The sequence below is a fragment of the Panthera onca genome, chromosome A1 (genome assembly GCF_046562875.1).
Source record: "Panthera onca isolate mPanOnc1 chromosome A1, mPanOnc1 haplotype 2, whole genome shotgun sequence".
Taxonomy (NCBI): domain Eukaryota; kingdom Metazoa; phylum Chordata; class Mammalia; order Carnivora; family Felidae; genus Panthera; species Panthera onca.
Window position 1 is genome coordinate 35073142 of NC_138339.1, and position 15182 is coordinate 35088323.

General features: G+C 39.8%; 1 protein-coding gene across 3 annotated transcripts in view; it reads left to right on the plus strand.

Annotated features, from left to right (window-relative positions):
- NNT (nicotinamide nucleotide transhydrogenase) overlaps nucleotides 1-15182 on the plus strand; it is a 95934-nt gene that overhangs the window by 12075 nt on the left and 68677 nt on the right. For all 3 annotated transcript variants that reach the window (XM_078445427.2, XM_078445429.2, XM_078445426.2), the window contains exons 4-6: nucleotides 953-1170; nucleotides 5555-5642; nucleotides 11799-11887. In XM_078445427.2, coding sequence (XP_078301553.1) covers nucleotides 953-1170; nucleotides 5555-5642; nucleotides 11799-11887 — 395 coding nt within the window. The remainder of the gene's footprint in view (nucleotides 1-952; nucleotides 1171-5554; nucleotides 5643-11798; nucleotides 11888-15182) is intronic.

Below are 15182 nucleotides of genomic sequence, written 5' to 3' on the forward strand. Positions count from 1 at the left end.
TCAAAGTTGACCTCTAATTTTTATTAAATCTATATTTTAGATTCTCAATGAGGAAAAATAGACCTTGCCAGAGAGTCTTTTTAAGTTTATTTTAGAGAGAGAGAGAAGAGAGAGGGAGGGAGGGAGGGAATGAGTGGGGGAGGGGCAGAGAGAGAGAGAGAGGGAGACACAGAATCTGAAGCAGGCTCCAGGCTCTGAACTGTCAGCACAGAGCCTGATGTGGGGCTTGAACCCACAAATCGCAAGATCATGACCTGAGCTGAAGTCAGATGCTTAACCAACTGAGCCACCCAGGCGCCCCTAGAGAGTCTTAGAATCCAGAACCTTAATTAAAATCATATGTGTCACCAGATCAACAACTGAAATGGCAGTAACAAAGATGTTTCCTAGGTAAATGAGATGAAGTGCTATGAAATGAAAATATTGACCCAGTGTTTGTGTTTCTGTTTCCTTTAAAAATTTAAGTCCCTGAGCTATTGTTTTCTGGGCTTACTTGCCTAAAAGTGCTACTGCGAACTTAGAGCTAAGGACATGATACGTGTTTTGAAGATCGATTTTAAACTTGGATATAAAACACACCTTAAAAGCCCACAAATGAATCTGCTTATCTGAATGTGTTTCTGCAGAAACTTAGGAAAAGCTGGCAATGGTAAAGCCATGTTATGAGCCTTACTTAAAAATAAAATTTTGGGGTGGGGGGGGGAAACCTTCCAGAATGATAGCATGCTCTTTACTCAGATCAGTTCCTAGGTTGGTCATCAGTCAGAGGACAGATGGCAAAGATCTTGGTGCTCCTTACCTTGTTTAGGAATTTAGTCCAAAGTTTATTGCTGAAAGATTACTTCTGGCCTATTATTTCAATCATGGCATGTCATTTAGGTTGTCCTGTTTACTTAAAAATATGATAAAGGTATTTACATTATTAATCAGTGACTTGACTTTTTTTCCTCAGGTGCGAGCTCCCATGGTTAATCCAACATTAGGTGTTCATGAGGCCGACCTTTTAAAGACATCGGGAACATTGATTAGCTTTATTTACCCAGCCCAAAATCCAGACTTGCTAAATAAACTTTCTAAAAGAAAAACTACAGTTTTGGCGATGGACCAGGTTCCAAGAGTCACGATTGCTCAGGGATATGACGCGCTAAGCTCCATGGCCAACATTGCTGGGTATGTTGATTCCTTTCCATTTTGGTTGAACAAAGCACAGTGCTACTCTAGAAACATGCTCATTGTGACTCTTCTCTCTTACAGTGCTTTTACTTGTAATAATTGTTGGGGATAAAAGCTTTTTGAGAGTGCCCTTATTTATTTATTTTTTTAATTAAAAAAAATTTTTTTTAATGTTTATTTCTGAGAGAGAGAGAGAGAGAGATTGAGCACAAGTCGGGGAGGAGTAGAGAGAGAGGGGACACAGAATCCAAAGCAGGCTCCCGGCTCTGACCTGTCAGCACAGATCCTGATACAGGGCTTGAACTCACAAATGATGAGATCATGACCTGAGCTGAAGTTGGAGGCTTCACTGACTGAGCCACCCAGGTGCACCAAAAGTGCCCTTATTTTTTAAGGCTCAGTTTATTATTTCATAGTTAAAAGAAATGACTCTTCATATTCTACTCTTCATGGGTAGAAGTCTTCCACCAGAGCAAATGATTGTGAAATTATTTGTATGAGGAATAGACTGTCTTGCATGTATGTGTGTATATGCGTGTATACACATGTATACATTAGGTAGAAATTGCTACTTTTTTTCTTAAAAAAATTTTTTTTAATGTTTATTTACTTTTGAGAGAGAGAGAGAGAGCACAAGTGGGGGAGGGACAGAGAGAGGGAGACACAGAATCCAAAGCAGGCTCTGGGCTCTGAGCTATCAGCACAGAGCCTGATGCGGGGCTTGAACCCACAAACCGTGAGATTATGACCTGAGCCAAAGTCGGATGCTTAACCGACTGAGCGACCCAGGCACCCTGCTACTTTTTTTCAGATTTTATTTGAGACAATTGACATATAGCATTGTGTAAATTTAAGGTATAAATATAATGATTTGATATATCAGTATATTGTGAAATGATTGCCACAGTAAGTTAACATAAATTGCTGTTTTTATAGGTCAAAAAAGGTCAGATATTGACAGTTTCATATTGTTCAACCTGACACATACATATTAGCATTTACCATTTTAATTATGTTTTGCTTAGGTAAATTCATAAAATATTTAGCAAATATGGAAAATGTCTGTATTTGGCAAAGTTCTACCTGGTGTCAAAACACATATTAATAGGGGCACCTGGGTGGCTCAGTCGGCTAAGTGTCCAACTTCAGCTCAGGTCATGATCTCACTGTTCATGAATTTGAGCCCCACGTTGGGCTCTGTGCTGACAGCTCAGGGCCTGGAGCCTGCTTTGGATTCTGTGTCTCCCTCTCTCTGTGTACCCCCCTACCCCCACTTATACCCTGTCTCTCTCTCAAAAATAAATAAATGTTAAAAAAGTTTTAAAAAATTATTACCCCCCCCCCCCCAACCCACATATTGATAACTGAGGGCTAACTACGTCCTCTTACCTTTGCCCGCCACTGCTGCGTTCCCACTTTACTGCCTGGAGAGCTGTGCTGAGAGGAGACTAAGGCCCCTCCTGCTCTGGGGAACAGGGCTCTGACTGAGCAATCACGCCTGCCCGGGGGGATGGGGTGTATCGTGTTGCTGACTGCCTAGAGAGCGGAAAAAATCTGGAAATCGAAGATGCTTATGAAATCAACTCCTCAGGAGATAGTTGAATTAGATTTTAAGCATGCAAACTGCTGATAGTGACAGTTTGCTAATATGAATGAGGCACCAACAAATGAAAACGGTTAAAAAAAATCAAACAGCGCATGCAAGAGAGACTAATGTGAATAAAGCCTTTTATGGCCTGACACATGACCTGAAGGTTTTCTTAGGTTTTATAGCTTAGGTGTAGCATATCAGCTAGGCCAATAGATCAAATAGAGTCTACTTTGGGTTTCATTTTTGAAAGAAAAGCAGAAAACAAAAAGGACAAGCTAAAAACACATTTTGTTATCCTTACTATAATATAGCAAATGGTTGGTTTGAAGATATTTTTTGTGATATAAAGTATACACCAAAGGACAAAATAAATTTTTGCCATATTATTTTGTTTGTAGAAAAGTTACATTATGTATCATGGGACTTCAAAGATTTTCTTTTATTTTTTTTAAAGTTTACTTATTTATTTTGAGAGAGTGCGCGAGTACAGGGTAGGGGCAGAGAGAATCCCCAGCAGGCTCTGCACCGTCAGCCAGGAGCCTGATGCGGGGCTCAAACTCACGAGCTGTGAGACCATGACCTGAGCCGAAACCAATAGTTGTATGCCTAACTGAATGAGCCACTCAAGTGCCCTGAGACTTAAATGTTTTCTATAGAAAACGTACAATGTGATCTTTGATTTTGTCTTGTGAAATGTAGAATATGAAAGGTTATCAAAGCCAGTGGTTCCAGCCCAGTGCTTTTTAGCCATAGAATCTTTTGGGCAAATGACATATTATGAGGCAATATAAACAAATGCAATAAGAGCAGAATGGCCTTAGTTGAACTGAGGGACGGAGGGGTGTCCAGAAACATGTTTGTTCTCTACCCCACCCATTATGGCCCCAGAGTTGGCTGGAATTTGAACCTTTGGGGATCCATGGGACACAGTTTGAAGAATCGCTATCTTACATCCTGAGCCGATATATGCAAAGGGCATAGTTTGAGGTGCATCTTCTAGGATACTTATCCACACAGTACGTGATAAATCATTATCTAAGTCACACACACAGCCATATTACAGTGAAGACACGCTCCTTCCAGTTCATTCATGTCCATTCTGAGCTTTTTTTGCTGTCATCAAAAAGAGGCAAACTGTTATCACTTTTCCCCACTATCAATGTTTTCTTGTACATTCCTGTGTAACTCATCTCATTTTTGTTATTTGTTTCAGAATAGCAGCTGAATCTTTTAAAACATTAATTCCAAAATTTCTTACAGTGGCCTTTGAATCTTTATCATGTTTGGTTTTTTGAAAGTTTCTGTCACTTGGATTCAGAAGTAAGACTAACAAGTAATGTGGTCTCTAAAATATTGCCTTTCTGCTATAATATGATTTAAAGTCGTAGTGGTTACCATTATATGCTTTTGCATCAATTATTATATCAATATTATTTTATAAAAAATATGGCCAGGAAAAAAATATGATCAGGGAAAGGTTTTATTGTCAGCAGGTAGATTTTAATAAATAGTTGCATCGTAATTTTAATTATAACGTGTTATAGTTAATGTGTAGAGGTGCCTTTTAAGGATAAAATGCTCTGAAAATGAAATTGGTATAATATGTTAACAGTATCCTCGTAAGAAAAGATGGTATAAGTGGTATATTTTACTTGTTTTTGCTGCACAGAATGTTTCTTTAGCCAAAAACACTAGTATTTACCAAACACTTATGATGGCAGGCTTTGTGCTAAGTGCTTTACCTGCATGGTCTCACTTAGTCCTCATAACAACACTGAGAGATGCTCTTTTGGTCCCCACTCTGTAGATGAGGAAACCAAGGATTAGGGACTTAGAGAAATTTACCCAAGGTCACAAAGCCGGTTAGTGGTAGAACTGGGCCCTGCACAGAGGTCACTGTGTCTCAAAATTCCATACTTTCAAATCTTAGCAATCAAGGGAAGTTTTTTTGTTTTGTTTAATTTAATTTATTTATTTTGAGAGAGAGTGTGCACAAGTGGGGGAGGTGCAGAGAGACAGAATCTCAAGCAGGCTCTGCACCATCAGAGTGGGTCTCGAACTCATGAACCAAATGGCGACTCATAACCTGAGCTTAAGTTGGATGTTTAACCAACTGAGCCACCCAGCTGCCTCAGGGGAAGTTTTTTGTTTGTTTGTTTTTTGTTTTCTGTTTTTTTTTTTTTTGTTTGTTTGGTTTGAGGTTAGAATTTTATTATATACAAGCATATAGCTATATCTCGTTTCTTTTTCATTTTAAAGTTTTTCCCTATGACATAAATACTACATAATCATTAAAGAAAATTTGGACAATACAGTGAAGTAAAACAGAAAGTCTGAAGTGTCTGTAGTTTCAGCACTGGGAGAAAACCGTTGTTAGCATTTTTTTTGGTCTTTCCTTCATTTCTTTTTTTACACCAACTGATCTTCTGCAGTGTTCATTCTGAAAAGGCCAGGGAACATCGTGGGTAAGAGTGTGCTTGTGGAGGTAGGATGCCAGCCAGGGTTAGGCTTCTGGTTCTGCCATTTGCTAGCCGAGTGACAGCAAGTCTCTTCCACTCTCTGTGTGTCTGTTTACTCACCTATAAAATGAAGGTAAAAACTGTACCTGTCTGTAGGATTGTGGAGGAGGTTAAAGGAGTAGTTATACATGTAGCACTCAGCGGTTTTTGACACATAGTAGGTACAATTTAAATGTTAGTGATTATCTTTGACTATTAAAGCTTCATTGGTGGCTTACAATAATATATTAGTCTAATCTCTTTAATTTTATGGAAATATTTATTTTTTCAGCTACAAAGCTGTTGTACTAGCAGCAAATCATTTTGGACGGTTTTTTACTGGTCAGATCACAGCTGCTGGAAAAGTTCCTCCAGCTAAGGTAGGTAGAACTTTTAATGTTTCTTCAAATATGAGTTATTTATAATTTTTTTAATGTTTATTTATTATCAAGAGACAGACACAGAGCGTGAACAGGGGAGGGGCAGAGAGAGGGGGAGACACAGAATCTGAAGCAGGCTCCAGGCTCTGAGTTGGCAGCACAGGGCCCGACGTGGGGCTCGAACCCACGAACCGTGAGATCATGACCTGAGCCGAAGTCGGACACTCAACCGACTGAGCCACCTAGGAGCCCCCATAATATGAATTATTTAAAGGTAAGGGTATGTGTAGTACTAAAATACAGTTATTTTAAAAGTTTTGTCCTGTGTTAACTTCACAGTGTTAACCCTGTGTATATTTGGTACAAATATATGGTAGAGCCTCAAAGCTGTTTATGATTGCTTGACAAAAAAGAATTTTGACATTTCTGGAAGTTCTAGTTTTTTTTTTTTTTTTTTTTTTTTTTTTACTTACTAACTTGAATTCTTAAAGGGGTTTTGGATAACTTGTTCTGTGTATGTAGGGTGTTTATTACTGATGTTTGAAAAAGCTTCAAGATACCATTCAGTAGATTGTTGATTTCCCAATGTTGTGACACTTGGTTCATGGAAAAGATTGTCTTAGTTTTGTAGATTCTAGATTTCCCAATTGTGACATTTTGTTCATAGAAAAGATTGTTTTAGTTTTTTCACTGGGCAGAGAGAGAGAGGGAGAGATAGAATCCCCAGCAGGCTCCCAGCTGATAGCGCAGAGCCTAACTTGGGGTTCCCTCCCACGAACCGTGAGATCACTGAGCCAAGATCAAGAGTTGGACATTTAACCAACTGAGCCGCCCAAGCACCCCTTCACTTTTTTTCAAATATGGGTTAAGAGGACGGAAAAAGGGAGGTGGTGTATTTGGGTAATTGGCAAAGGGAATGGGTGTGGTTTCTTTAATGTAGATTGAAAGCAGAGAGGAGCAGTTGATGACAGGTTGGGATGGCTAGGTAAAAGAATAGATTATGTTATGACCCTTCAACATTACATATACTAATTGACCATATAAGCATGTTGTCTCGGTATAGAAAATAGGACTTTAAATGTTGTTCATCTATCTGAAGAGCATACTCTCTGCCTGTAGGCATAGGTTTACTCAGTGCTTCCTGCTCTTATGTACTTTGTTATATAAACCGAGAACTCACATGAAATAAATCTCCTAGAAAAAAATGAAAAAAAAAAAAAAAAAAAAAAGATACTAGCAGCTTTGAGAAATAAATTGCTTTAAGAACAGGCCAGGTAAAGAAAATGCAAGTGCTTCGAGTGGAGGCCAGAATACATAACAAGGAAGTTAGCAAACAACAACAGAGATGTGCTATGTGAAGTGACTATGTTTGTTTTTTTTTTAAGTTTATTTATTTTATTTAAGTAATGTCTACACCCAAGTGGGGTTCAAACTCATAGCTCTGAGACCAAGAGTCACATGCTCTTCCAGCTGAGCCAGCCAGGTGCCCCTGAAGTGATGACGTTTTGACTCCTTTGTCAGGATCATGAGAATGGGTCTGGCACTTATGGTGGCCAGAAGTTGAATGCTGGTTTTATTTTATTTCATTATTTTTAAAGTTTATTTGAAAGAGAGATCGAGAGCACGTGTGAGTATGCTTGTGCAGGGGATGGGTAGGGGGAAGGGGGAGAATCCCAAGCACAGTGAGGAACTCGATGAGGGGCTGGAACTCACAAACTGTGAGATCATGACCTGAGCTGCAATCGAGTGGGACGCTTAACCAACTGAGGCACCCAGGTGTCCCTGAATGCTGTTTTCAAACTGGCCAAATGCTTTGATGCACAAATCTGCTACTCAGTTTTGGTTAGACTCTTTCTCAAACTATGTGGAAGCTGAGAGGAAAGCTGTGAATATATAAGAGATTAAAAAGTGAAACAAAAGACCAGAGGCTTAAAGGAAGGAGAATCAATCAGCCCTTAAGAGGTAGAAAAGTGACTGTCTTTCCTGCGAATTTAAATTGCAGCTTCAAGGACTTTGGTTACATGTCAGAAATAGTTACATATTGAAGAATTAGACATTAGGTGAGTTTATCAAGGTAGATTGAAGAATACTTTATTTGACTTTTCTTTAAACATGGAAGGTTCTTACTTGTCTACGGTGAGCTATCAGTTAGTTATTTGATGGCTTCCAATATGCCAGGCACTGCTCTAGGAGCTGGACTATGGGATGAATAAGGCAAAGGAGATCCCTGTCATATGAAACTTACACTCTAGTAGGGGCCACGGTGAGGTGATAAATACATAATCTAATCAATAGGTGAGATCATTTTAAATATAAAAGAAATGAACAGGATGATAGGATAGTGAGTCATGGGAGCAAGCTGCTTTTGTTAGGGTGATGGGAAGGCTTCCATTTGACATTAGAACCGAGGCCTAATGGATGGTGCGAAAGAAACCAGGTATTTAGGATATCAGAGGAGCAGCACGTAGGAAAAGGAGCTTCCAAAGGAGCAGCACGTATGAAGCCCTGGGATGGGAAAGAGCAGACTAAAGGCTGTTGGTCTGGAGTGTGGTGAGCGATTGGAGATGATGGTGGAAAGGTAGGTTGGGGCTGGATGACGTTGAGCTTCTCTTTACAGGTCTTGTTCACATTTTCTCACAGAGGAGGGAAGTGTCTGATTCAGGATTGTTTTGGAAAAACTCAGTTTTTTTTCAAATAGAACGCTTCACTTCTGACATTCTGGTCACCGAATATGTGGGGGTTTTCTCCACACAAAGCAATTCTGTGACACCAGCAGGGTGTGCTACAACTTAACTCTGTTCTAACACTGTCTACCTGGAGGTCGTGTCAGATCCCGCAGGTGAAGGGCTAGTCCCACGAGACTGCCTTCTCCCCGCTTCACATGACATTCGCAAGCTCAGGTTGTTGCCTGTGCCTCTGACAGATTGACTATAAATCAGTTGGAGGTTCCCACGACTCCCTCCTTAGGTTCGGTTAATTTGCTAGAACTCAGAGCTCAGGAAAATAGTTTCCTTACTGTTTACCAGTTTGTTATAGAAGGATATGATAAAGGATACAGGTGAACACCCAGATGGAAGAAATGCATGAGGCAAGGGATGTGGGAAGGGGCATGGAGCCCTCCTTGGACACACTACTCTCCCTGTACCTCTGTGTGTTCACCACCCTGGAAGCTTTTAAACCCTGTACTTTGGGGATTTTTTATATGGAGGCTTCATCACATGGGAACAATGGATGATTAACTCCTTTTCCAGCCCTTTCTCCTCTCTCTGGAGAATGGGAGGTGGAACTGAAAATTCTCAGCTGCTAACCATGGGCTTTCTGGTGGTCAGCTGTCATCCAGGAGCCAACCAGCAGTCAACTCATTAGAACAAAAGACACTGCTGTCACCCTCAAAATTCTAAGGGATTTAGGAACTCTGTCACTAACTGGGGTCAAAGACCAGATATTGGAACAAAAAATGTTCCTGATGCTCTTGGGTTTTAGGAGTTCTGTATCTTAATAGAATATATATATATATTCTATTATCTCACGAGGATTTAAAAAAGTCATCTGGAAGTTCTATGGGCGAATGGATAGTAGGGGGAAGAGTGAAGGCAAGGCCTGCTCAGAATTGATTGCTGAAATAGTACCCTGGGAAGGTAGTGGCAGTAAAGATGTAGAGAAGGGGGTGGATTGGGAGATCTTTGGGGGTTAACTCCAAGAGTGCTTGCTGAGGGATTGGAGGTAGAAATGTGCAAAGGGAGGGCACAAGATGACCTCCCTGTTTTGGCTTGAATGGTTACGTTGCACAGTTAGTGCCCTTAACTGAGATGGGGAGGTCAGGCGGAAGAACAGGTTAACTGACTGGAAATTAAGAACATTCCTAAAGGTCATTCCTTTTCCATGGCCTTTCCCCTATTTTCTGAGTATATGTCTATGTTGTGCCAGTTAGCAGTCAGTGCTTTATATCCCATCATTTAATGTAACTGCCTTCTGGGAAGGTTTTTTAACTGTGTTATTGCAGATACTAAGCAGCTTGCTCAAAGTTACCCAGAACTAGTTGGTAGCCGATTCGGGATTTCACTCCGATTCTTAACCTCTGTCTTTTCCTTCACCCCATCCTGGAGAGAAAGAGTAAATTCCTGTTGTCAGATCTACCTGGCTTTATTATTGTGCGATTCTGCCTTTTAAATTATGAGGTCTTTTGTTATTTCTGGATTCAGGGTAACTTGGTCTAGTCCTGTGATTTTTACTTATTTTATTTTTATTTCACATTTTCATTGTGTGGAGCAGGGTTGGTGCCTTGGAGCCCAGAGCCTGCTTGTTCTCTGTACTCCTTCTTTGTCCCCTTCCCTGTAGCTTAACACCCTCCCCTGTGACCTTCACCATCTAGATCAATTCACATGATCTCGGAGACACTGCTTAGAGGTCACTGGAGTATGGTTTGACTAGCTTTTTTTTTTTTTTTTTTTGAGAGAGAGAGAGAGAGCATGCAAGTGAGAGCAGAGAGAGAGAGAGAATCCTGAAGTGGGGCCTCGAACTCATGAACTGTGAGACCATGTCCTGAGCTGAAGTCAGATGCTTAACCGACTGAGCTACCCAGGCACCCCTTGACTAGCCTTCTTCTTAAAGAGGTGGAAGGAGGGGCGCCTGGGTGGCTCAGTCGGTTAAGCGTCCGACTTCGGCTCAGGTCATGATCTCACGGTCTGTGAGTTTGAGCCCCACGTCGGGCTCTGTGCTGACACCTCGGAGCCTGGAGCCTACTTCCGATTCTGTGTCTCCCTCTCTCTGACCCTCCGCTGTTCATTCTCTGTCTCAAAAATAAATAAACATTAAAAAAAAAATAATTAAAAAAAAAAAGAGGTGGAAGGAGATGTGGGCATGATGGGTAGGTAGGAATTTATAAGCTTCACTGTTTTCTGTGGGTGGCTTTTTTCCTTTTCTTTCTTTTTTTAAATAGCAACAAGGAGTTGCCTCAATTGACTGGGAAGTATAATAGAACTTTTCTCTGAAAGGCCCATTCCAGACTGGAGAAAACATTGCTCTTATTGTGTTTCTTAGAAGGCCGGGAGACTCTTGTTTCTGAGAAATTCTTTGGTTTTCTTGGCTCTAACTGTTCAATGGTTAGGGAGATTAGTTATGTTGCTTTGGTCATTCAAATTGGTTCAAAATTAGATAGTTGGTCACCTGCTGTTCTTTCAGAAGCATTTGAACTCAAAATAGAAGGTAGACATTTTATCAAAGTTGTATCCATCTTTGAAACTTATTTTGATATTTTGTGAACATAGAGGAACCTTAAAATTTGTGAGGGGAGAGATAGCTAGAATGCTGTGCTAGGAGTTTATTTCAGTACAGGTAGCTTTTACACACTGAGAAAGACCTGTTAATCTATTTTTCTTTAACGGTTACCTTATTTCATTTTTTTTTTTTTTTTTTTAATTTTAGAGAGGGAGAGAGCACATGTGTGAGCACAAAAAAGAGGGGCAGAGGGAGAGAGAGAATCTTAGGCTCCATGCTCAGTGTGGAGCCGGACATGGGGCTTGATCCCATGACCCTGGGATCATGACCTGAGCCAAAATCAAGAGTCTGATGCTTAACTGACTGAGCCACTCAGGCTCCTCAAGACCTGTTAATCTTTGACACATATAATCCCCATTGTGCTGTATGTGGCTTCCACACCGAGATGCTGGTTGTCAGACTTCTTAGTGAAGGTTGTGGGCCTTTGCCAGCAGTCGTTCCTTTGATAAATTTTTAAAAACAGAGGAGGTTCAGATAAAGTGTTGTCTATCCACTCAGTATATTTATTGAGGGCTGATCACCACTGCCTGCACCACCTGGTGTATTATTGAATGCTGTGTACCAGGTGCTGATAGTTATGAGCTGATGATTTTTCATAGCCAGTTGATAATGAACTTTTTAAAAAACATACTGTTCTGGGGCACTTGGGTGGCTGAGTCGGTTAAATGTCCAACTTTGGCGCAAGTCATGATCTCACGGTTTGTGGGTTCAGCCCTGCAATGGGCTCTGTGCTGACAGCTCGGAGCCTGGAGCCTGCTTCTGTTTCTGTGTCTCCCTCTCTCTCTGCCCCTCCCCCTCTTGCACTCTGTTTCTCTCTCTTTCAAAAATGAGTAAACATTAAAAAAAAATGGAAACATACCGTTCTGCCTTTTCCCCTAGATTCTGATAGTTGGTGGTGGTGTTGCTGGGCTGGCTTCTGCAGGTGCAGCGAAGTCTATGGGTGCTATTGTTCGAGGATTTGACACCAGGTAAGTGCTCTATGAGTGACTGCTGTTAAGGTGAAAACATTTTGTTTCAGGTGGATATTATGCTGTCTTTGGAGTTTATAATGGAAGTTTCACATTGAAAACTGCTTTACAAACTCTTGACATTTCAAAATGTTTCTACTTCTTCCAAGTTAACTCAAAGTAGAAAAATATTATCTAGTGGGAAAAAATATCTAAGGACCCAGACTCCATACAGCAGAAATAATTTAAAAAGCAGAAGAATTGAAAACAAACAACTCGTATTCAGTTTTCTTTATGTGGATTAACAGTGGGACCAGAATTATTCCCATCCTGAGTTTGTAATCTGTTGCTCTGCAGATTGCATTTACAAGTCAGGGAGGACATGAACCAAGATGTCTGTGAGTTAGAGGAGAGTGGTATAGGAGATATTTTGGGGACACCTGGCTGGCTCAGTCACCAGAGCATGTGATTCTTGATCTTGGGGTCATGAGTTTGAGCCCCACGTTGGGCATTGGGTTTCCTTAAAAAAAAAAAGTCAGCATAGGAGGTATTTTGGAAAACAGACTGGGGGGCAGAGGGCGGGGAGAGGTATGCTCTGCATTTTGATGGAAGCAAATAAAGCTGATTGGGCAATAGTGGAGCCCCTAGGAGAAAATACTCAATTATGTTCATTGCATAATACTTTAAAGCAGACATACCAACATTTTCTAGAATTCTTTATTTTTTTTTAATTTTTTTTATTTTTTTCAACTTTTTTATTTATTTTTGGGACAGAGAGAGACAGAGCATGAACGGGGGAGGGGCAGAGAGAGGGAGACACAGAATCGGAAACAGGCTCCAGGCTCCGAGCCATCATCAGCCCAGAGCCTGACGTGGGGCTCGAACTCATGCACCGCGAGATCGTGACCTGGCTGAAGTCGGACGCTTAACCGACTGCGCCACCCAGGCGCCCCTAGAATTCTTTAAAGAAAAGTTTGATTAAAATTGTTCTTCATTTCAGAAGATATTAGATGCTGGATTTTATTAAATGCTTATTAAGAATTGCTGTTATTTTTATGTATGAATACTATTTCAAGGTTAAAATGCATAGTTTTTCATTATCAGCTGAGATCAGTAGAGGAATAATACTGCTGCTAATCTTGAATATAGAATGATCAAAAAAATGTGCAGCCATTCAAAGTTGGAAAGAATGTGACTTTCTGGAGTAAGGAATGTTCCATAGAATATGATTTACAGGGCTTACGTGGAGTTTAGAGAAGTGATGTACTGATAAAAAGCTGTCCTGCTGAAATGAGAAAAGGCTTTTCTGCAATAACGAGGATGCATGCCAAGGATAGCCAGTGTTAAGCATGTTATTTTTGCTTTTAATTTTTAATGTTTGTTGATGTGAAGTTTTTGAAGACACTCCTCCTGGAGAGAGGAGGTTGTGCAAGTTTTCAGTGTAGTGACAGTAGCATTAATGTGGAAATGTGCATATTTGACTTAGAGATGGTTTGAAACTTGGTGTTGGGTCAGCTGCTGAGATTTATTGTGTATTTTGATGTCATTGGTTTAGATAGTGTACAGATCTGATAGCTAGAGGATGGCTGTTGCTTAACTCCATTTTTATTTACCATTTACTAGGATAGCTCAAGTACACAATGAAGAAAGATGTGGCTGAACTATATAATCCTTTTCTAAGGATTATACATACCTCAATCACTATTTTGAGACTAGGGGTTGGTATCATAAATATGAAATCCAAACACATTAGAAAACACACTTGATTATAAATTCTTGTTGGAAGACTGAACAGTATATATTTTCAGATAAACGTCCTAAAAACTTAAGGACAACTCATTGCTCATCAATATTAAAGGAGTGTGATTTTTTTTTTTTTAATGTTTATTTATTTTTGAGACAGAGAGAGACAGAGCATGAATGGGGGAGGGGCAAAGAGAGAGGGAGACACAGAATCCGAAGCAGGCTCCAGACTCCGAGCTGTCAGCACAGAGCCCGACGCGGGGCTCGAGCTCACAGACCGTGAGATCATGACCTGAGCTGAAGTCGGATGCTTAACCGACTGAGCCACCCAGGCGCCCCTAAAGGAGTGTGATTTTTAAATTTTTTCAAACAATAGCTAAGAGATTCCCCTGGTAACAATAGTGAGCATCCTACCTAATGCCTGTGTCGCAAAGTTTAGAAATATAATAGCTTTACTTTATTTTTCTTTTTGTGTATGTGTGTGTTCCAATAAAGCTTTATTTACAAAAACAATTGGCAAGTCAGGAGCTATAGTTTTCAGACACCTGTACTAATGTTTACTCTCTTCCAGGCATTGTGCTATCTGCTTTGTTTTATTCTTTACAAACACTTAGGGCACCTGGGTGGCTCAGTTAGTTAAGTGTCTGAATCTTGTTTTTGGCTCAGGTCATGATCTCAAGGTTGTGAGACCAAGCCCTGCTTCTGGCTCTGCACTGGGCGTGGAGACTGCTTAAGATTCTCTCTCTCCCTCTGCCCCTCCACTGCTTGTGCTCTCTTTCTTTCTCAAAAATAACAACAAAAAAACCTATGATGTGGGGATGATTAGCCCTATTTTACATACTATAGACATATCAATTTTATAACATTCAGTTTCCTTTCTTACCATAAAACTAATACATGCTTATTCCCCCAATTCAAAAAAAACATTAAAAAGTACAAAAAGTGAAAATAAAATAGCCTATTCCCTGGAAAGAACTGTGAACAGTATATATTGTCTTTTCTACACATTAACTAAAAATGTAATTTTACTAACAGTACTATTTTAACTGGCTTTGTTTTTACTTAGCAGTTGATTGTGAAGATCTCGACTTACCTACAAACATATTTAATGGTTGCATAGGATTCCACTGTGTGGAAGTAGAGTGACTTCTTTAATTAGTCTTCTATAATGGACATTTTCACTGTATATAAACAATACTGTATATATGTCTATGTAAGAACATATGTATTTGGAGATAGTTCATTATTTCCTTAGGATAAATTCCTAGAAATGAAATTTTGGGGTCAAAAATATTTACATCTTACTTACATTTTGACACATTATAATAGTTTTAAGTGATAATTATTTTGAGGGCAGAGATTCTAACATAGCATTTATGTTTCTGATTATTTATACATGTCCATTATTGAAAAATACAGAGAAACATCAGAAAATGAAAATACCTTTATAATTCTACCAGCTAGATCCAATTGCTAATGATTTTTTTGGTACATTTCTTATAGATATTTATGCAGATACCCTTTGAATGAAATTGTGATCACTCACACATACATATAGGTCATTTTAAATTCA